A 22,382-nucleotide genomic window follows, 5' to 3' on the forward strand; every position below is an offset into this window, starting at 1 on the left:
GTGTGCTGCTTACGCGATGTTGCGATATGCGACGTCGCATATCGGCCGTCGGAGATTTCTTAAGATTTTTCATTTAAGGGCGCTTCATAATGTATGCGATGTGATGAATTTCACGTCGCTTCTTCGCAATTTATTATGCTCATAGGAAAACATTTCATTCTCTTCTCACGATGCGATACAACTTTAAGGAGTTGAATACAAAATTTTTCATAAAATGTTTTTTTTTTTTTGGTTTTTTATTAAGGGTCCCCATTTGCTTGGTGTTATTGCTAATACCAAACAAAGAGGGGGGTTGTTGGTGGCCACAACAAGTTGCAAATAACCTTACAGTCCGTCGAACATCCTGGGAAGACCTTTGAGGGTATCTACATTCTCCATACACCATGCATTTTACCCCATAGCAGAATTGTCGACTCCGCTGGGGACTATACATCTAGTTCTCGGTTTACCCAGACTCTTCTCAGTTTTCTCCTCCTTCTAAGAGCTCCCTATACTTCTACAATCCCTTTCTGACCCATCAAAGATCTTACTGCATCTTGCCTACAAGTATTCACCTTTGAATCTAATCTTGAAAGCCCTTGGTTTGATTGATTTCCTACACTAACGCAAGTTAGCAGGCTACGCAGAGCTTTATAAAGCACTATGTCTATTCATAGGGAGTGTTAGTGGGCCTACTAACTCTCTGTAGCCACTGTTACAGAGCATTAATCTCCCAAATACCTTGATTTTTAGTAGTATCTGAAAGCCAAAAGGGATAGGAAGCCTTCTCATGGACTCGAGGAAGATTTGTAACTGCATTTTGCTAGCAAAATAGGTGTCCTGAATTTTTTTTTTAGGAAATCATTTTAGTTTTTCTTTCTTAAAATCATTTTTTTTCGAAAGAAAGACTCACATTTTTTATTCATCCTTCGGTTTAGCTGGTTAAAAGCTGCTCTCTTTTGGTTTCAAGTAGTTGTTAAGAAACATCGAAAAGAATTTCTTTGGTTATGCATGTGTTACATGACTGAAATGCATGGAAATAATATGAATATGTGAAAAACTCTCACTTGTAGAATACAACTTGTTTTCATCGAATTGAAATTTTTTCAAAAACATTGTTTTTTGCATGATTTATTGAGTTAGAGTCTCATCACATTTCATATGTCAACTCCCCTACCAAAGACAATAATCAAGTACACATAAAATTTACCTAAAATCAATCAGTAACTCTTTATTGAGCAAAACAAACATTAGCTAGGCTAGGATCTTGGGATAAGCAGAGTGAGTAAAACTGCCCAAGATCGAACACCAAACTAGTGTCATTAAAAGAGAGAAAAATTCCTTTTGCACTCATACTACCGGGACCACTCCAGTAAAAGCAAAGCAAAATACGAGACAACATCGGATTGTAAGTGAAGGTATCCCACCTTCTCTTACAAATCCTTTGGGTATTCTGTGTATTGGGGATCCCTTCGGGGATTTCAAAGTTGATTCGGGGACTTAGGTATCCTGCCCACATAGTGTGCTGTCTATGACTATGTCCCCCATGGTGGTGTCTATGATCTGAGGTATATTTAGTGGCTAAACTTATAGGGACCTAGACAAGGTGACTAGGACGGGCTGTCCTAGTACCTAACACAGACGGACCTACTTTGTCTTCAGTTTTTGGGAGGGTGCTCATCTTCATGAGAGTACTGGGCCCCTCAATCTGAGGTTCAGGTGAAGCTCTACAGTAACCATAACTTTACATCTGGCTAGCCTTCTCTGTTATTCATTGAGATACTGGGTTTCATCTCCAGTGATCGGTGTTTATCAAACAGGGTCATTTCCCTCTGTTTGCTGATTGTTGGCCGAATAAATCGTTCTTGCGGAAAAGACCGATCTCCCTAGTATCAACAGATATCTAGTGACAAGCAGAACAAGCAAATCTACCTTTCTCTAAATATTGCGATTTATAAATAAAAACCAAGAGGTGTTTTAGACCCTACCTTAAGTCCAATGCTAGTTTGTGGTAGCCACGCTTCGACCGTCCGAACAAGTTTCCTTTTAAGAACTTGTAAACACAAACAAGAACACATCAAATAACACCTGCATAGCTAATATAATAAATCATATTCATCATGGTGATCAAGGAATCCATGAAATAAACCATAAAACATAGCTTATTGAGAAAAATAAACTTGATTGTATTAACTTTGAACAAAGAAGAACTTTACAACCTTTGGTGCCTTGATGTTGTACAAGCTCCTCCTAGGGTCCAAGCAGGAATCTCCTCTACTTTGACAAGCCTCACACTCTTCCCAATGAGATCAAAAAAGGTATGTAATCTCTCCTCTCAAGCTCAATTAGGAAGACTAAATTCCAACAACATTTCACCTCATAAATCTTCAGCTTTCAACCTCCTCAGTAACCAACCCAATGCCTCATTTTATAGTGCAGAGGGAGGAAGTTATAAGTCCACCTATGAAGGGATAGAGTCCTCCTTCAAAGGGATAAGCTCCTCACATCAAGGGGTTATCTCCTTAAGGTATGGGATGCATGAACCTTAAAGGAGCGAACTTGCCACCTCAAGATTCCCTCTAGAAGCTTCCAAAAATAACCCAAAGTGAGTTTTTAAGAATGTACTTGCACCTTTTTGACTTTTACAGGGGTCCGCACCCATTACACAGAGACAGAGTGGTCAGGTATGCAGGGGACATGACCAATAGGTGTGGGATCGCAGGTAATGCTAAGAGAAAGTGTGGAACCAAAGTTTTAGAGATTTTTAAGGGCTTTCTCTCATTTTTCAAGGCTTGACATGAAGAATTGAGGTTTAAGACTTGCAAATAAGTATGAGTGGTGATAGACTCACACTAACTGCAGAATGTCATGGTGACAATATTTTGCGCAACAGATTACCCCCTAAAGTGCGAAGTCTGTAATAGATGAGGATAGTATTTGTCATCTAAGAAGAGTGAAGTACTTTATCATTTCAAAGATCATCCCGTGGACATCTTGGTCAGAACCTGTAAAAACATTCAATACAAAATATATATATGTGAACATATCATCGCTGAGGTAGGAATTCCCATACTTAGATCAAAACTAACTAGAGAACTAACTAAACTTCTCTGATATAGGAATGATTTTGTAATACATCACAAGTATAGACATATGTAGACACAGTATGGGCGCAACCATCTATTTATGAATAGTTTACTGTATAACAAAATTCCTTGCAGCCTGGATGGTGGAAACTAGATCCAGGGTCTTGATTTCTGCTTCCCGAACTAGTACGATTCTATCCATGTGAATGAATGTGTCGAAGTCGAACATGGTAGAAAACACTTGATTACCAGTCAATGATGTAAACTGTTAACAAGTGTGAGAGAAACCACCAGTAATGTCAATGGCTCTCAAAGTAATCAGTACAATCCATGAAATGTGAATAGATGAGCTGATGTTGAACATGTCATAGAATCCTTTGATTGAAGGTCAGTGATGCAACCTGTCATCGAAGGTGAGAAACTTACCATTGAGGCATGCAGATTCCAAGGTACTAACAATTTCTAGATCATCTTTCTAGATAATGCGCTGAAGTCGATAGAAAGCGATCCATCGTAGACAAGCCCACAACACGAAATCATAGATCAAGTTTGAAGAAATATATTTGGCAAGGACTAACTCAGGGATGGTCAAGATGGATGATAGATATTTTGCAGATGAATGGTTTATTTGAACTAACCTCTTGAACACATAACGACAGTGCAGATGGTTTGGTGACAATTGACCCAAAGCTAATACCCAGAAACCGGTTGAAGACTTTCAATATGGTTTGATTGACTGTTAGGCAAAGGATTTCCCAACCCAGGTGAACAAAAAGTGTCGTGTTCAAGAGTGGTTAAATGCTTTTCTAAGACACAAAGTATAACAAACAAGTCATTTTTCTCTCTTTCCCCCCACCATTTCTGGCAAGTACCTCTTTATTTTTGACAAGCTTGAGGAGGATAACATTTGCTCGGTTATAAGCTCACCCTTCAGATGAGTCCAACTTAGTTTAAAATTCGAACCCTAAGAAGGAGTGGTCCGTTCCTGTTTAAAATTGAATAGGTCCTTTACTGTTAAATTTTAACGAGTCCAGTATAGGAGAAACGCGACGTTTTTCAATTTTAGGGAGTCAGAAGAAAAACTTAAGAAAACTCCATGGTTGTCCTTTTTCGTAAATTTGTGTCCCCCAATTCCGAAAATGTATAAAATAATACTTGAGAGAACCGCTTGACCATTACGATCAAGGAGTATTTTTCATAATTAGTGTCTCTGATACGAAAAAGTAAAAAAGCAATCAAAGACACGTCGTTTTGTAACCAATATCGAACTTGAAATGACAAAACCCCGGTAATCTTTTCATGTTTATACGATAAGAAAAGAGCTGTAAGTGGACCGTCCTTTTAATTCTATTTTAACGAGTTTGAAAGGGAAAAACTCAGCAATATTTTCATATTTTACGAGTCAGAAAAGAGCTTAAAGAGGACTCGTCCTAGAGGAATGAGTGGTATAAAGGGTAGAAACTGGTTCCGGTGATGGTGGAACTGCTCAAAACATGTAATGGTTAAGAGGCTAACTAACAGAACCACTCATAGATGCGGTCCCTCAAGAAGGGTAAACAACCAAGTAAAAGCATATGATCAGCCATAGAGATGGTGGCGATGGAATGAAAACAACCAAGGCTCATATAACATAATTTAGCGGATAAATATGGCAATCACGAGATGTAAATCGAGAATGGGTTCATTTTTACACAAGCTTGAACCATAGAGAACTCTGCTTGGATTTTGTTTCATGTTTACACAAGCTTGAAACGAAAAACTATGCTTGTTATAAATTCGCATGCCCCCAGCATAATGACACAAAACGAGGTACATGCCCCCCAAGCTTCATTGCATTCAACCAGGTGGATGGAATGAATGTTTACTTTCAAGATCTTGGAAAGACTCGACTCGAAAATGGAGTTGTTTCATTTTTTCATGAGGTTGACATAGGAAAAGAACTATCCTCAAAACCCTTGTTTCATTTTTAAACGAGCTTGACACAAGACAAGGAACTATGCTCGAAAATCCTTGATTCATTTTTTTTTAACGAGCTTGACACAAGACAAGGAACTATGCTCGAGAATCCTTGATTCATTTTTTTTAACGAGCTTGACACAAGACAAGGAACTATGCTCAAGACACCCTGTTTCATTTTTTAACGAGGTTGACACAGGAACAAAACTATCCTCGCTGACTCCTTGTTTCATTTTTTAACGAGCTTGACACAAGACAAGGAACTATGCTCATGACTCCTAGTTTCATTTTTTAACGAGGTTGAGATAGGAACAAACTATCCTCGTGACATCCAGTTTCATTTTTTAACGAGGTTGAGATAGGAAAAAACTATCCTCGCAACAACCTGTTTCATTTTTTAACGAGGTTGACACAGGAAAAGAACTATCCTCACAAACTGATTATGGCTTCCAGTTGGAACAAAGACATGTCAATGGACACACCTTGATCATGGCTTCCAATAGGTCTTCATCAAAAGGAAGAATAGTTCTCTGGAAGGAACACATGTCAAGGGACTCAAAAGGGATAATAACATCGTGTTCAAGTAATCCCATAGAGTTTTCCATGTCAATTACCAGGTCTAAATCAAAGGAAGATGAGCAAACAATGAGAGGCTCACTTACATTGATAACTGAAAACAAGGGACCAGTTGCCACATAATTAACCCGTGGCGGGGTAGATACCACTTTATAATTAGGAGCATTTAGGGGTGTCAAATTATTGGTAGTTGAAACAAGACTAGGGAGCGAAAGCTGGTCTACAGTCACAATATTTCCATAGTGAGGAAAAGACATCACGTGAAAGAGTGTCGATACGACAGCTTTCATTGCATAAACATAGTCTCGCCCAAGGATTAAATTGAAATCCAAGGGACCTCGAACTACGATAAGATCAATATAGATAGTTTTACCTTCCAAGATAATAGCAAACTTAGGAAGGATTCCTAAAGGTTCACTAATGGTTCTATTAAAAGATTTTAGATTCTACGTAATAGGCACAAGCTGAGGGGAACCCAAATCTTTCCAAGCAGTTGAGGATAAAATACTAACAAAAGCACCTTCATCTACCTGTGTGCGGTGTATGTCCCTACCACCAGCCTTGACAATGATTTGGAAAGGGATGGTGGAAGGAAGACTAGGTTCTGTCAGTCTATTCCAATCAAAGGAAAAGACCTCAGTACTTGGAGGGGGTTCTGTAGAAACAGGTGAAATGCCCCCCGGCGTAGAAGAATCTGATGTAACAAGAAGAACCTGAGCGGTATGAAGTTTAGTCTCTAAAGGGAGAGTGGGATCGACCGAATGTGAAATTGAATTGACCACTTGATCAACTAATGGATCATCAACCTGAGTGATATGAGTTTCACTCTCCAATGGAAGAGTGGGATCGATTGTACTTGAAATTAGATCAATCACTCTGTCAGTTGACAGTAGGTTGGGAGAAACTTTACGATAGCCAGTTGGAAATTCTTGCTGTGGAACAGGAAGGTTTTCCAAAAATTTTGAGGCTTCATCCATGTGAGGGAAAATGTGAGTTTGATGACTCCCTTTGCATAACTTACAAGGAAACCTAACTTTACCCTTTTTCCCAAGAACCTGACTCTCACTGGTTGATGGATCAATGGAAAGTTGATGAGATTTTTCTGACCATACTTCCAAGACCTTTGGAATACCAGGACAATTGATAAGGAAGTGGTCACCCTTACAAAGCCTGCAAGGGTATTTGGGTTTACGATGCATGTTGGAGGTTTCCTCAACACAACTAACACTTACAGCCATCGTTGGTTGGTTGACTTTTTTTTTTATTATCTTGCTTCTTCTTCTTCTTCTTCTTCTTCCCTTTCTTCTTCTTCTTAGCCACCTGGTTACTAGCGTCAAGGCTTTTACCAAGCGAAGAGGAAGAAATGGAGGAAGAAATATTAGGAGAAGAAGGTAAAGGGTCAAAAGAAGGTTGGTGATGTTGAGATGGTGAACTCTGTTGAGGTGAAGCATTCGGTTGAGGTGGAACAATTGGAGTGTTTAGGGCCAACGAAGTTGAAAATAACCATATCGGTAAACCTATTGTAAATCAAGGTAATGACAAAGTGGCCATATAAGGAGGATCAACATTTCCAAAGCAAGGAAAAGTACTAGGATTCCCGTTAAGAGGGGTTCCTTGGTTGGTAAATTCTGGAACAGTTGCCATTATATTCAACTTCAGTGAATTTTATTAACAATTTAAAACTAAAATTAACAATTAACAATTCACACTTAACAATTAAAATTCACATTTCACACCTATGGTCTCTAAAAGTAAAAAAAAAAAAACAAATTAACACGCGCTATCAAATCTAGGAGTCAAACCACACACAAACAATAACTTCCCGTACTAAAAACACTAGTTGGTGATGAAATCCAACTTAGTAGAAATTTAATACAAAAAGGGTGGTTGGAACAGTTACCCTGACAACCTGCTTAATGAAACAGACTGGCACAAGTTTCTTCACAAAACCATCTCGAGTGAAGAGAACCCCCCAGAGAGTCCAAGTGAGTCTAGTCGACGTCTGCTCTAGGTATAGTGGGATCTTCCCTCCACCATCACCTTAGGAAAGAATCCTATAGATTATGGCCACTAAGGTTACCAACAAAAACAAATATACCTGGGGGAACAGTCTACGATCCAATACACACACAAAGGCAGAGTAACAAAGCTCAATCCCCTTGAAGGCTCCTTGACATAATCCAAGGTTTACCAACAAGTGATCCCAGACTCCTCGACAATGGTTAATCTGAGGTTTACCGTTTTTAATATGTGTATATCTGCTATCGTTCCCAATGAGGAAGGATTGATTACCTCACTGGTTCAGATATGATCTCATGTTTGACTCCTTTAGGAGGAGCTTCCCGGAGCATACTTGCAACAATTGGAATTTTTCCTACTGAAGATCGACTACTTGTTTGTTTTATTGTCTTGGAGAGTTAACTAAAACCTATTCCAAGACACTAGCCTAAGCTAGATTGGTGGAAAGAGCCCTAAAAATGTAAAAATTACTAGATGAATTTTAATTAAGCGCTGTGTTATTTAGGCTGTTATTACTCAAAACGGTAAATGGATATGAAACCAATGGTGTTATGACTCGACCCAAAACTGAATGCAATCGAATATGATAATGTAATCTTTTCAATTCGATGAATCCTAACTAAAGTAAGGAGAGAGTTTCCATTCACTTCCAACAATGCAAAAAATTGATCACTAAGAGAAAATATAACAAATTCTCTAATGCACTAATTTCATCAAGAAAAATTAATGCAAATCAATTCCAAAACAAATTTTTTATTTTTATTTTTGTGTGTTAAAGACAAGCATAAAAATATGTAAATTCAAATCAAAGAAAACTAATCTAAATCTACGATTGATTTTTCAGAATGTAAACTATGCACAAGTCACTTGAAAAGTATGCAAATGTAATCTATGCACGTTTTTCATTCATATTATGAAAATGAGAATTCTAATTATGCAAATGTGATCTATGAAAGAGAATTCTCAAACACAAGATGATTCTAATGTAATCTAAGAACCAATCAAGTGCAAGTCAAGAAAATTGGGTGAGAGTTCCAAAGATCAAAAAATAAAAACACTCAATGGAAAGATTGAGACAAACCTCCAAGTAATGACCAAAGGAAATCAAATTAAGAATTTCTCAAAAAAGAGACTCAAAGCACCTAATTAACTTAATGGAGATTGATGAGATGAAGAATTTGCTGAAAGAAACTCATAAACAAGGCTTTTTGACAGAAAAATACAGATCTGGGTAGACTAAAAGCCATAAATAAAACCTAAACCTAACTGGACGAAAACATTTTAGGTTTCTCAAAAATTTTGACAGGGTCCACAGGCTTCCAGTAGAACCAGATGCGGTACCGCTCTGTGCACTAAAGGAACAGTGCGGGGATGTCCGCACTGTCTTGTAAAAATAAAGTGCGGTCCTCTTCAAAATTTCGGAAAAAACAAAAAATACTCCAGATCCTAAAAACTACCCAATCCCACACACATCAAGCAAAAACCAGAAACAAGAACAAGTTTCTCAAGTCAAAGATAAAGGAAAACCAAAAACCAAATTCAGTCCCCCAATGGAGTCGCCAATTTGTCGGCTGGATAAATCATTCTTGCGGACAAGATCGATCTCCCTAGTATCAAAAAATATCTAGTGACAAGCAGAACAAGCAAATCTACCTTTCTCTAAATATTGCGATTTATAAATAAAAACCAAGACGTGTTTTATACCCTACCTTAAGTCCAATGCTAGTTTGTGGCAGCCACGCTTTGACCGTCCGAACAAGTTTCCTTTTAAGAACCTGCAAACACAAACAAGCACACATCAAATAACACCTGCATAGCTAATATAATAAATCATATTCATCATGGTGATCAAGGAATCCATGAAATAAACCATAAAACACAGCTTATTGAGAAAAATAAACTTGATTGTATTAACTTTGAACAAAGAAGAACTTTACAACCTTTGGTGCCTTGATGTTGTACAAGCTCCTCCCAGGGTCCAAGCAGGAACCTCCTCTACTTTGACAAGCCTCACACTCTTCCCAATGAGATAAAAAAAGGTATGTAATCTCTCCTCTCAAGCTCAATTAGGAAGACTAGATTCCAATAGCATTTCACCTCAAAAATATTCAGCTTTCAACCTCCTCAGTAACCGGCCCAATGCCTCATTTTATAGTGCAAAGGGAGGAAGTTACAGGTCCACCTATGAAGGGATAGAGTCCTCCTTCAAAGGGATAAGCTCCTCACATCAAGGGGTTAGCTCCTTAAGGTATGGGATTTATGAACCTTAAAGGATCGAACTTGCCATCTCAAGATTCCCTCTAGAAGCTTCCAGAAATAACCCAAAGTGAGTTTTTAAGAATGTACTTGCGCCTTTTTGACTTTTACAGGGGTCCACGCCCATTACACAGAGACAGAGCGGTCAGGTACGTAGGGGACATGACCAATAGGTGTGGGACCGCAGGTAATGCTAAGAGAAAGTACGGAACCAAAGTTTTAGAGATTTTTAAGGGCTTTCTCTCATTTTTCAAGGCTTGACATGAAGAACTGAGGTTTAAGACTTGCAAAGGAGGAAAGTATGAGTGGTGATAGACTCACACTCACTGCGGAATGTCATGGTGACAATATTTTTTGCAACACTAATTGATCAATTTAGCGTATTTTTTATATTTTTTAGGTACCTAAGTGCTATCATTTGAGACTTTAATGAATATCACGATAAAATTTATTGATAAAAATTAACGGTCACCATGGCTACATCCAGGCCTCGTCGTCACTCTAGACGATTGCTAGACCTTCCTCCAATCATTGTGGAAGATCCTCCGAGTTCCACTGAACTGGATTCCCCATCTTCGGGGGATCAGTCTCCTAGATCTCACACGAGATCTGTTTGGACAACTGACGATTTAAGTTTGCTAGAGGATTTCTTTACAGAAGGATTCCTTCCTTCCTTTAACACTCTGCTCACAAATCCGTTGGAACCTGTCTTGGCTCCTGTGGTACCTGTACTTCCTGCTTTGGTAGTTGGAACATTTCCATCTATCCCGTCGACAACTGACGGGTCGTGGAACTTTGTGGACGCTTTCGGTCCTCCACCACTTCCCCAGTAAATAGTCATCACAACACTGTCGATGGCAAACCCCGCTATCCCATTTGTCCCAGGTACAACCACTCACATGACACCATATACGAGTGGAACCCAGCCGATGCCGAGTTCCACCCCTTTAGTGTCAAACTACATACCTTCAACAAGTGCCACATACAGTTCTCCCTATAACGCTCAATGTGGCATTATGGGTGCGATTCCCATCTACCAACAACATGGTTGACCGCCAATGTACAGTTCAAACCCCTAGATTCATATACCTGGGGGGATTCCCAATATGCACATGCCGGTAGGGAATGTAACAGTTCCCCCTCCATTCTCAAGCATGCATGGTTAGTCACTAATTGACATGAGCATTCCCTCTGTCAATCAAAGACAAATGGTTAGTTCTGTGATGGGAGGGAATCCCCAAGGGGTTCCCAACCAATCCATGGGGGCACCCTACTCACACATTCAAATGAGCCAAGGGGGCACCACCTATCCTGGGGGCAATTCTGTTTCTCAGTATCAAAATCCTCATGGAAATCCACTCTACAACACCATACCTCAAAGCAACTACTACACCACAAAACCCATGTACAATACTGGGATCCAAACAATGGGAGGATTGCAAAGGTCCTCAAGTCATCTGTCATCACCATGGTCCAAGTCGGGGGCACCAAAAAATCTACCTTTTTTGGCAACGTTGGATATACCCGACTTATACAAACTGACGAACGACCCCATCTATCACAACTTACAATGGCTGCCAATCCCGCATAAGATACCAACGGACATCCCAAAGTTAGATGGGAAACAAGGGGAGGATCTGGGCACCCATATCACCACCTACCATCTTTGATGTGTTTCAAACTCTATGGTGGATGATAGTGTCCGGTTACGTCTTTTTCCTCGTACCCTCACTAGCAACACAACGAAATGGTATATTGAGTTACCACACACGTCAGTAAACACCTTCGACACTTTAGCGATGGAATTCCTAAAGCACTTCTAGCTACCCATCCGTTATGAGATTGGGACAGAGCTCCTCACTTCATTTCGTCAGGATATCGCCACCCACATCTCTGATCATATACATGAATGGAGACGTAGGTGGAGGTTAGTCAAAGCTCCCATCCCAAAATTTTTCTTAACGGACTGGTTCTGCAAGTCCTTACTCCCGTAAATCGCTAGAGATGTCACTTTAGGTGGTGCGGTCACAGAAGACCAATCCATACATCGTGCCCAGCACTTAGATTTAATATATTCATAGTCTGGCACTCTTTACGACATAATCCCCAATGCCCCTGTTAACCCCGATGTTTCTGCTACTCAGCACCCCAGAGTGCATGTCGACGGGATTGTCGGTGCAACCTCTGGGGCCACTGTAAAACAACTCAGCAGTCACATCGCCGAGATGTTGGTGGACCCCTCTACCAAATCGACTGCTCTTCCTATCACTACGATAAACTCTGTGTATTCTACGCAAAAATACGGTGGCAAGAACAAGAAGAATAAGAAAAATACTGCTCCTTTTGAGGAGCTATCAACAAAGTAGCCAAACCCAAAACAAAAGGTTGATGCACCCACTGACGAGGAAAAAGATAAACCCGCCAGATATCCCTGCAAACTCTATGCTGAAGGCCACATGACCTAGCGTTGTTCGTGTCTTTAGGAATGCACAGAATACCTTGCCAAAAGGGATACTGGTAAGACACCCACTGTCCTTAGGAATCCTTTTCGTGCTTAGCAGTAGCAAAATCTTATTACAAACCAACCACAACCCCAACAAGGGGGCAACGATGGTTCACAACAACCTTCAGCTGGTGAAGGATCTTCTACCGTTTACACATTTGAAACGGTAGAACTCACCACAAGAACCAAACCTTATGGAGCTCTTGTTGCTTGCAGCAGAACCTTCCTTAGGTCAAAACCCACCACCACCCAACGATTTGCATATTGAAAGGTCGATTGCAGACCTTGTAATTCGACCCCCAAAAGGGGCACTTCGATGCACAATGCACAATACCTTTGCACGTGCCACCCAAAACTACAACATTGTAGAAGATTTGGTGCAAGCACCGTCGGCTATGTTGGTGCTCGAAGTATTACAAACATGCCCAACACAACGGAAAGCTTTGCTTTCGGCTATAGGTGGTATCGACCCAACAGATTCCATGCTTGTTATTTTCGACATGGATAAGTGTAAACCTCCCCTTTCTCAGTAGCTTGCATTTCAGGTGCATATAACTTCGAAAGGTAAAGGTATACACAGAATTTTCATCAACGAAGGTGCTTTGACCTGCGTCATGTCAGCTTCATATTGGCTTGCCCTGGGATCTCCAACCCTAACCCCGCCATCGAACTCCCTGAAAGCTTTCGACGGCCACACTTTCATCCCAAAAGGGTACTTGGCTAGTTACCCCATCACTTTGTATGGGAAAATGGTTACGGTGGACATAGAAGTCGTAGACAAAAAACTCGACTATAATCTCTTGCTGGGTCGCAGTTGGACATATGCCATGATGGCTGTCGTATCTACTATCTTTTGCATCATCCTATTTCCATTGGATGGAAAGGTAGTTACAGTAGATCAGTTGTCTTTCTGCACCCCTGATTATTCACCATTACCAAGTGGCTCTGTACCCCTAGTAGGAGGTGGAACTGACTCTTATGTCAGTTTAGGTACCAGTCTACTGAAGGCTTCTTCCCTCATGGGTTGTTTTCCTCTTCAGCTGTCGAAGGTTTCATAGATGGTCAACATGCTTTCATCTATTCCTCATGAACTGACTGACCCATGGATCCTACCGGCTCCTTCAGACCTTGACACATTTGGAGAACAAACTCCATTGTCACCAGCTGAGTTGGCCTACCAAGCCATTCAATCCGCATCCGCATCTCCGGTCACATTGGTTACCACCAACGGTACCACTACCCCTTCCATAACCGTGCCTTCTTTCAATCTACTTGATCAAGTCCTACCTACAGATGAAGATATTCAAGAAATCATGAGTTTAAAAGAGCGACCTTGGGAGGATTGGCACCATCATGTTTCAATATCTGATTCGGACACGATGCCTCTTCAAATCCTATCCCCTGACATACCAGAAATCGTTTCCTCACCCTATACGACCATCCAGACTTTGGAGGTGGAAGGAAACATGGGCAATATTTCAAATACATTGCTCATCGATATTTCTGTCATGACAGGCATCGTGGAAAACATCCAGATTGGATCTGATTGAAACCCTGAGGAAATTGCAAGCTTCACCTGCCTATTAAAGGAATTCTGTGATGTATTCACCTGGTCTTATGAGGAAATGCTCAACAGAGATCCTTCTATCGTCGAGCATGAGATCAAGATTTATGAAAATGAAAAACCTATCTGTCAAAGACTTTGACTGGTCCATCCTTGCAAAATGGCAGCCATAAAAACCGAAGTGGAAAAATTGTTACATGCTGGTTTCATCTATCCTATTCCTTTAATGGAATGGGTTTCCAATCTGGTTCCTGTCGATAAAAAACAAGGAACCATCCGTGTATGTGTCAACTATCGAGACTTAAATGCCACGTGTCCTAAGGATAATTATCCAACACCGTTCATCGACCAAATCATCGACGACTGCACCGGTTGTGAATCATTTTCATTCATGGATGGATTCTCAGGTTACAACCAAATTGCTATAATGCCCAATGACCAGGATAAACCTCCCTTCATCTGCCCATGGGGTGTATTTGCCTATTCAGATTGAAGAATGTTGGAGCAACCTTTCAAAGAGCCTTGGATTATGCATTTCATGATATCAGGCATATTGTTCAGGCTCACTTGGATGACCTTCCATCCCATTCCAAACAACGAATGCATCACCTAAACCATTTAAGAGAGATCTTTCTAAGGTGCTGATCTTACAACATCCACCTAAATTTGCATAAATGTGTTTTCTTCGTCAAGTCTGGATGCTTACTTGGATTCATTGTCTCCAAGTATGGGATTAGGGTTGATCTTGATAAGATAAAAGCAATTGTTCAATTGCTAGAACCACAACCCGTTCTTCAGCTCCAACATTTGCAGGGGAAAGAAAACTTTTTATGGCGATTCATCGTAAATTATGTCGAATTTACGAAAGGCTTCATGTACCTACTTAAGAAAAGAGTGTCGTATTTGTGGGATGATCAAACTCAATGATCATTTGATGCCTTGAAAAAGGCACTTATATTAGCCCCGCTCCTCAGTGCTCCCGACTATAGCCGCGACTTTCTTCTTTACTTGGTAGCCTCACCATCCTCTCTTGGAATGGTCTTTGGTTCAAACACGTGATGACCAGAGTGAACATGTGATCTAATATTTTTCCAAAGGCCTGGTTGGGCTCAAGCTTAGATATTTGCATGTGGAAAAGCTGGCATTGGCAGTTGTCTTTGCTGTCAACTGTTTCCGACACTACATAATGCTGCGACAAACGACTGTCATTGCCTTGGAGAATCCCATGAGACATATTTTGTCTCGTCAAGTAATTGGAGGAAAATATTCAAAATGGATTGTGATCCTCCAACAATTTGATATGGTTTTCACCACTGCCAAGGCAAAGAACTCCTTAGTCTTCGCCGAACTTTTGTCGGAACTTCCCATCGTCGATCCAAAGGAGATAGCCCATGATCCTCTCCTAGATGAGGCTATCTATCTTATCGACACCACTGATCCTTGGTATGGGGATATTCTTGTCTACCTCCAACCCCAACGATTCTGCCCTGAACTCATGACAGGAAACCATCGTTGCATCCGTCACCAAGTGTGACACTACCTAGTGATTAACGATACATTATATTGTCATGGTGCGGATACAGTTCTTCGGCGTTGTCTCACTCATGACGAGGTGGAGAACCTTTTAAATGACTGCCATGCTGGGGCATGTGGCAGTCATCTTTCTGGCATATCTTGTTATGTCCCTATAATACTAGTGATGCCCCCATTAATATTGTAGTTGTATCCATTATTAATATTGTTGTGCCCCTATTGTCCCCATATTGTTATTACTGTGCCCCATAAAATCCCTCTATTGTTATTTTTGTGCTTTTATATTATTATTGTTAGGTCGGCTTGGTTACATTGTGACCCCTTAGACTCCTATATATAGAAAGGAGGTTTTGTCATTTGAATCACCCAAGAATTGTTCTTTTGAGTAATGTAAAGGAGGTTTCCCCCTCAAAGAGGCTGAATTCTAAGGCGTTCAACTATCTTTTCTATCTTTTTGTGAGATGGTTTCATAACATTTGGTATCAGAGCTTTGGATTCTAGGGTTTTGCTGCTCCAAATAGGTCATCATGGCATTTTCACTATAACTTTTTTTTCTGCAATGTTTCAGAAGCGAAAAAAAAAACCCATTTGAGATGAAATCGCACTGAACCTTGGGTCCAAATTTCAGAGCTTTTCACACTATATTTGTGGAGATATGAATTGAGGAAGTTGGTCTTTTTGCAGACTCCTGAATTGAAGACCCACCACTCACAACTATAAAGATGGAAGTGTTGTTGCCCCTAGCCTTCCACAACCTATAAGGTTTACACCACAACAATTGGAAGAAAAAAGAGCAAAAGGGCTTTGTTACAGTTGTGATAGCAAATACACTAAAGGTCATAAGTGTGCTGAGAAGAAATTATTCTACATAGATTGTGAAGAGGAAGAAGAAAAGGAGCAAGAAAGTTCAAAAGAAGAGGATATACTCCAGGAACAAAGCCTAGATAAAGAAGAAATGAATCTGACCATATCTTGTAATGCATTGGCTAGAATTACCACTCTTCAAACCATCAAGATAGAAGGAAAAATCAAGAAGAAAAAGGTAATAGTGTTGATTGATTCGCAAAGTACCCACAATTTTATTCATTGTAAGATAGCAAAAGAATTGAATTGCTTCCTATATCCAGCATCAGAGTGTCAAGTGATGGTTGCGAATGGAGGAACGATAAATTGCTCTGGAAAGTTCCATAATATCAAGCTATCCATGGGAGAATATGTATTGAAAAGCCCATTTCTTTCCATTCCAATGGGAGGTGTTGATGTCGTACTAGGAGTCCAATGGCTACAATCCTCGGGTACAATAGCTTTTAACTTTCAAGAACTTTTCATGAAAATTTATTTGGAAGGAAAGGAAGTTGAATTAAGGGGTATTGCAGGGAAACTGGGAAAGATAATAACCTCTAATGGTATGACAAAGCTTCTAAAAAAGGAACAATGAGGTGTAATTGCACAATTATGTTTACCAGATGTTTCCACATCGAAATCATCTATTTCTCTAGATCTCCAAAAAGTCTTGGACAATCATTCCAAGGTATTTGAGACTCCCAAAGGTCTCCCACCTATTTGTGATCATGATCATGCTATTCATTTGATTCCAGGAAGTGTTCCTCCAAACATCAGGCCGTATAGATATCCCTATGCCCAAAAGAGTGAAATTGTGTAGGAATTTACAGGGTATCATCAATGAAAGTTAAGAAATACTTGCAGCCAGAGAACGAAGCAACAGGAAGTGGACCACATAAATCACTGTGCACAAGTTGTAAAGGGGCTGAGGCGTGCCAAGAGGCACGTTTTTCAAAACTGTCCCGATGATGTTTTCCGAGTACACATCTGGAACAAACACCATCTCTGCAAGATACCATAGGAAGACCTGTCACCATATTTTCTTTACATAGATGCTGAAGGGAGCGATAGTTTAAGTGACCAAATCGCTCATGCCAAAGTTTGCTCACTTCATCATTATGAGCAACAAATACTGAGGGAAGATTTGATGACCCAAAGTTGTGAAACTTATACAACCTTGTGGAATCATCAACAATACCAGTAGCTAGAATCTGTTTAGGATCTCTTAGATCCTTGATTACAACATCATGAGGTGAAAATTCAACAATTTTACCTTCACCTGAATGAGTTATCTGATATACAGATAGAAGGTTGCAGGATAAGGTTGGAACACATAATACATCATTAAACTGACCATTGTCTAGATGAACAGTTCCAGTCCCTACAACATTAAGAGTTATATCATCACCAACATAGATATTTTTGGTGTTACAATCATTTAAAGAAGAAAACATGGCTTTGTTTTTGGCCATGTGATAAGAGGCTCCAGAATCAATGAGCCACTCATGAGAATGAGAAGAAGAAGATACATTTAATGCATAACCAGACTGAGATGATTGACAACGACATGCAGAAAGTGCCATTCCTGAAGATGAAGTTGAAGTTGAAGAATGCTCCACATGGATGTTATGTTTCTTCATTGCGGCTTCCAAGGCTTCCATCTTCTTAAAGCATTTAGATTCTAAGTGGCCATCTCGATTACAAAAGCTACAATGTCTATCAGTCTTCTTCCATTTGTTTTTATTGGTCTTATCATTTTGCTGAAATGATCTTTCATTTTGAGGGTGAGTTTGCTTGGGACCCTTGTTTGGTTTAGGACCATTCTTTTTAGGATATGACTTCTTAGGATTCTTTGAATTTGGTTGCTGCTGGGCGGCTAACGCTTTCTTGGAAGAGTTTCCAAGATTAAGAAGACCAAGGTGTAAGAGTTTTTCTTGTTCTCTTATTAAAGAATCACAAAAAGAGTCAAAGGAAGGGGCCTTGTAGTGTTTTCCTTGACAAATGAAAGCTTCCCTTGTAGAATGGAAGGTGGAAACAAATACAGAGTAGGCTGGTCCCAACTTAGTAAGGATGGAATAAATAAGGTTACTATATTCTTTCTTAACCTTAACACCTTCCAAGAGATATCTAAGGGTCTTGAATTTGGACAAGAAATCTTCAATGCAAGAAAAACTATTAGGATCCAATGTAAGCAACTCATTTTCAAGTTGATGGGCTCTAATTTCATTTTTAATCCCAAAAACTTTAGTGATTTGTTCCAATGCTTCATGAGGAGTATCAAGTTCTGCAATATGGAATCTAAGATCAGGAGAAATAGACATCCCTATCAAACCACGTGCTTGATCTTGTCTATTTTCCCATTTTGCAGCCTTGTCTTCATCTTTTGGTTTCTTCTCTTGGCCTGTGGCTATTCTGTAGAGACCTTTACTTCTAAGTAAATCTTCCATGTAGGCTATCCATTGGAAGTAGTTAGTGCTGTCAAGAATGACTTGGCATGGACTTTCCATTTTTTAAAAAAAATGAAGCTGAAGATGTTGAAAGTAAGTGTTCCAATGGATAGATCTTGAAAAATTAGGCTGTTTTAAAAAAAACGGCTCTGAAAAAGGCTTCCGGATGAAGAAGTTATGGCTTTTTGAAAAAAATTTGTTGAAGTTGCCGGCAAAGTGCGCGAATGTGCGAGAATGAAAAAAACGCCCCCACAAAATGGAGATTTGAACCCAAGACCTCTACTCTCTTAAAATAGCTTTGAACCAATTGAGCTATACAAAAAATTTGAGAGAGAGAGAGAGAGAGAGGGGGCTTGGGTTGCGTGCTTGCCTTGAGAAAGCTCTTTTTTCCTACAAAACAAAAACACAAAACCCAACACAAATATGAAAAGAAAAACGAACCTTACGGCTCGAAGTTAGCTTTAGCTGGAAACTAAATATTTTTCTCAATGTTTCTGATTTTCCAAGATCACACTAAGGTGCAGGGAAAAGAGCATACGCATGAGAAAAAAAAACTTCCTTTCTGTTTCTGATTTGACCAGATCGCACAGAGTCACAGGGCAAAGAGCATACGCAGAAATGAAAGGTATAGATCCGGTAATTAAAAAAATCTAAATAAACAGAAACCGAAATAACCAGAGAGAAAATAACAGTAAACTGCAGATAAACACTGTATACCTCCAGATCTTAAAAATGATGCAGATAGGGTTACCGGAAACCTTTTCGCGTGAAACGAAAGGGGTTCCTCACTGGAACAGATGCTCCGAACACAACAGAGCAGTCCTCTTGGCCCGAAAGTAGTCAGAAACAGTAGATCTAGGAAACGACAGCCACATGCAGTTCTACCGACTTCAGATTTGGATCACCAACGGACGCGGCCCTCAAATAGCTCTGATACCATGTAGGAATTTATAGGGTAAGTTCCTTAGAAAGAACACCAAAAGGACACCGGTCACAACTAGATCTCAAATCAATACACCAGTATTTTTGACGTGGTTAAAACCCTCAAAGAGGGAAACAGTCCACGGCCTGAGCCAACGTGGCCACTTCAGGCAATTTATTAATCAAAGAATGAAAATTTACATAAGCTTTCTCTCATAGACGGATTACCCGAACAATGACCCTCCATGCGCTTTAAATAGAACTCATGGACCAATCGGGTGTCAAGCCACGGATCAAGCGTCGATAATACCAAGGAGAGAGTGAACCGTCGGATCACTACATATCGTGACCGTCGGATTGTAAGTTACAAAATGTACAACGGTAAAGAAATACACTTTACCTAACTCTATACCTAACTCTATACTAGACCAAGTTGAACTTAACTATTTCCTATGTGTCGGAATATCCTAACAAATTGAACATATGGTTGCAGAAATGCTTGAGGCTAGTATAATTCAACCTGGCCAAAGTTCTTTCTTTGCTCCAGTAGTATTGGTGCACAAGAAGGACGGATCATGGTGCATGTGTCCAGATTATAGGGAGCTCAACAAGATCACTATTAAAGATAAGTTTCCCATTCCTATCATTGATGAATTATTGGATGAATTTCATGGATCAATTTACTTCACCAAGTTAGATCTTCATTCAGGATATCATCAAATCAGAATGAAGACTCAAGACATTCTGAAAACAACATTTAGAACTCATGAGGGTCACTATGAGTTTTTGGTCATGCCTTCTGGCCTTACCAATGCACATTCTACATTTCAAGGTTTGATGAATTCCATTTTCAAACCCTTCCTTAGAAAATTTGTGGTAGTATTTTTTGATGATATACTAATCTACATCAAGTCTTGGAAGGATCATGTTGAACACGTTGATAGGGTGCTACAACTATTGGAGGAGAAACAATTATATCCAAAAAGATCCAAATGTTTCTTTGCAGTACAAGAGGTGGAATATCTGGGTCATGTTGTATCTCATGAAGGAGTTAAGGTAGACCCTAGAAAAATTAAAGCCATTAAGGAATGGGAAATCCCCACATCCATAAAGCATTTACAAGGATTTCTCGGGTTGACAGGGTATTATCTCAAGTTTGTTAAGAATTATGGGAAAATAGCAGCACCTCTAACAACATTGTTGAAGAAAGATGCATTTTCATGGACTCCAGAAGCAACAAAGGCCTTCAAATATCTTAAAGAGGCAATGTGCCAAGCATCGGTCTTAGCTACACCAAACTTCACAAAAACCTTTATTTTCGAATGTGATGCTTCCATAAATGGAATTGGTGCTATTTTAATGCAAGATGAAAGACCCATTGCTTTCGAAAGTCATCCAATCAAGGGAAAGTATTGACACAAAGATATTTATGAGAAGGAAATGTTGGCAATACTACATGCACTTAAGAAATGGTGACCCTACCTAATGGGAAGACACTTCAAGGTAAAATGGATCATGATAGCCTTAAATACTTTTTAGAACAAAGATTATCCTCTGAAGAACAACAAAAATGGGTCACAAGGATGTTGGGTTATGACTTTGAAATCATATACAAAAAATGGAAGCAAAATGTTGTGGCAGATGCACTCTCAATAAAGGATGAGGATGTGGAAGAATTATTGTGCGCCATTTCTATTATCCAACCAGATTGGATAAACGAAGCAAGGGAGGAATGGAAGAATGATGAAGAAGTGTGGGAACTTATTCAAAAGTTACAACAAGATTCCAATACATCTGATACATTTAGCTTGAAAAATCATTTGTTATGGTACAAATATCGCTTATACCTCTGTAAGAATTCCCAACTCAAACAAAAGATTCTTCTGGAATTGCACGCTTCTCCCTTAGGAGGGCACTCAGGATTTTTAAAAAACTTACCACAGGGTTAAGAAGGAATTTTTTGGGATGGCCTTAAATCAGATATTCAAAATTTTGTGGCGGAATGTTTGGTATGCCAACAAAATAAAGCTGAAACAATTAATACACCAGGTCTATTACAACCTTTATCCATTCCAAGCCAATGTTGGGAGAAGGTTTCAATGGATTTTATCACAGGTTTACCCAAGTCTGAGGGAAAGAGTGTCATCATGGTGGTAGTTGACAGACTTACCAAGTATGCACACTTTTGTGCATTATCACATCCATTTAAAGCCAATACAGCTTCTACGACATTTATGGAAACAGTTCAAAAGCTACATGGAAACCAAAAGATTATTGTAAGTGACAGAGATCCCATTTTTACAGGAAATTTTTGGATAGAATTATTTTCTTGTCTTGGTACTCAGTTAGCTCATAGCTCATCTTATCATCCTCAATCTAATGGGAAAATGAAGCTAGTAAACAAATGTTTGGAAGGATATATTCATTGCTTTGTATCTGATAAACAGACACAATGGGTCAAATGGTTGCCTCTGGCTGAATGGTGGTATAACACTTCCTTCCATACTGCAACAAAAATGACCCCATTTATGGCACTTTATGGATATCAGCCACCATCCATCACATCATATTTAAGAGAAAATTCTAAGGTTAAAGCAGTGGAACATCACATCGAGCATCAACAACAAGTTCTCCAACTCTTAAAGGATAACCTTATGTTGGCACAGAATAGAATGAAACAACAGGCAGATCAACATCAC

The 22,382-nt window shown here is 39.6% G+C and overlaps 1 protein-coding gene across 1 annotated transcript in view; it reads left to right on the plus strand.

Moving 5' to 3' along the window:
* Positions 1 to 10,345: 10,345 nt before the first annotated feature.
* Positions 10,346 to 22,382, plus strand: part of LOC149253024 (transcription factor bHLH91-like) — a 73,351-nt gene continuing 61,314 nt past the window's right edge. The window contains exon 1 of the mRNA XM_089454343.1: positions 10,346 to 10,615. Within this exon, the coding sequence (XP_089310469.1) occupies positions 10,346 to 10,615 (270 nt within the window). The remainder of the gene's footprint in view (positions 10,616 to 22,382) is intronic.

This window comes from Pinus tabuliformis, chromosome 7 (assembly GCF_031772625.1).
Source record: "Pinus tabuliformis cultivar Carrire ecotype Pingquan chromosome 7, CPIR1, whole genome shotgun sequence".
NCBI lineage: Eukaryota > Viridiplantae > Streptophyta > Pinopsida > Pinales > Pinaceae > Pinus > Pinus tabuliformis.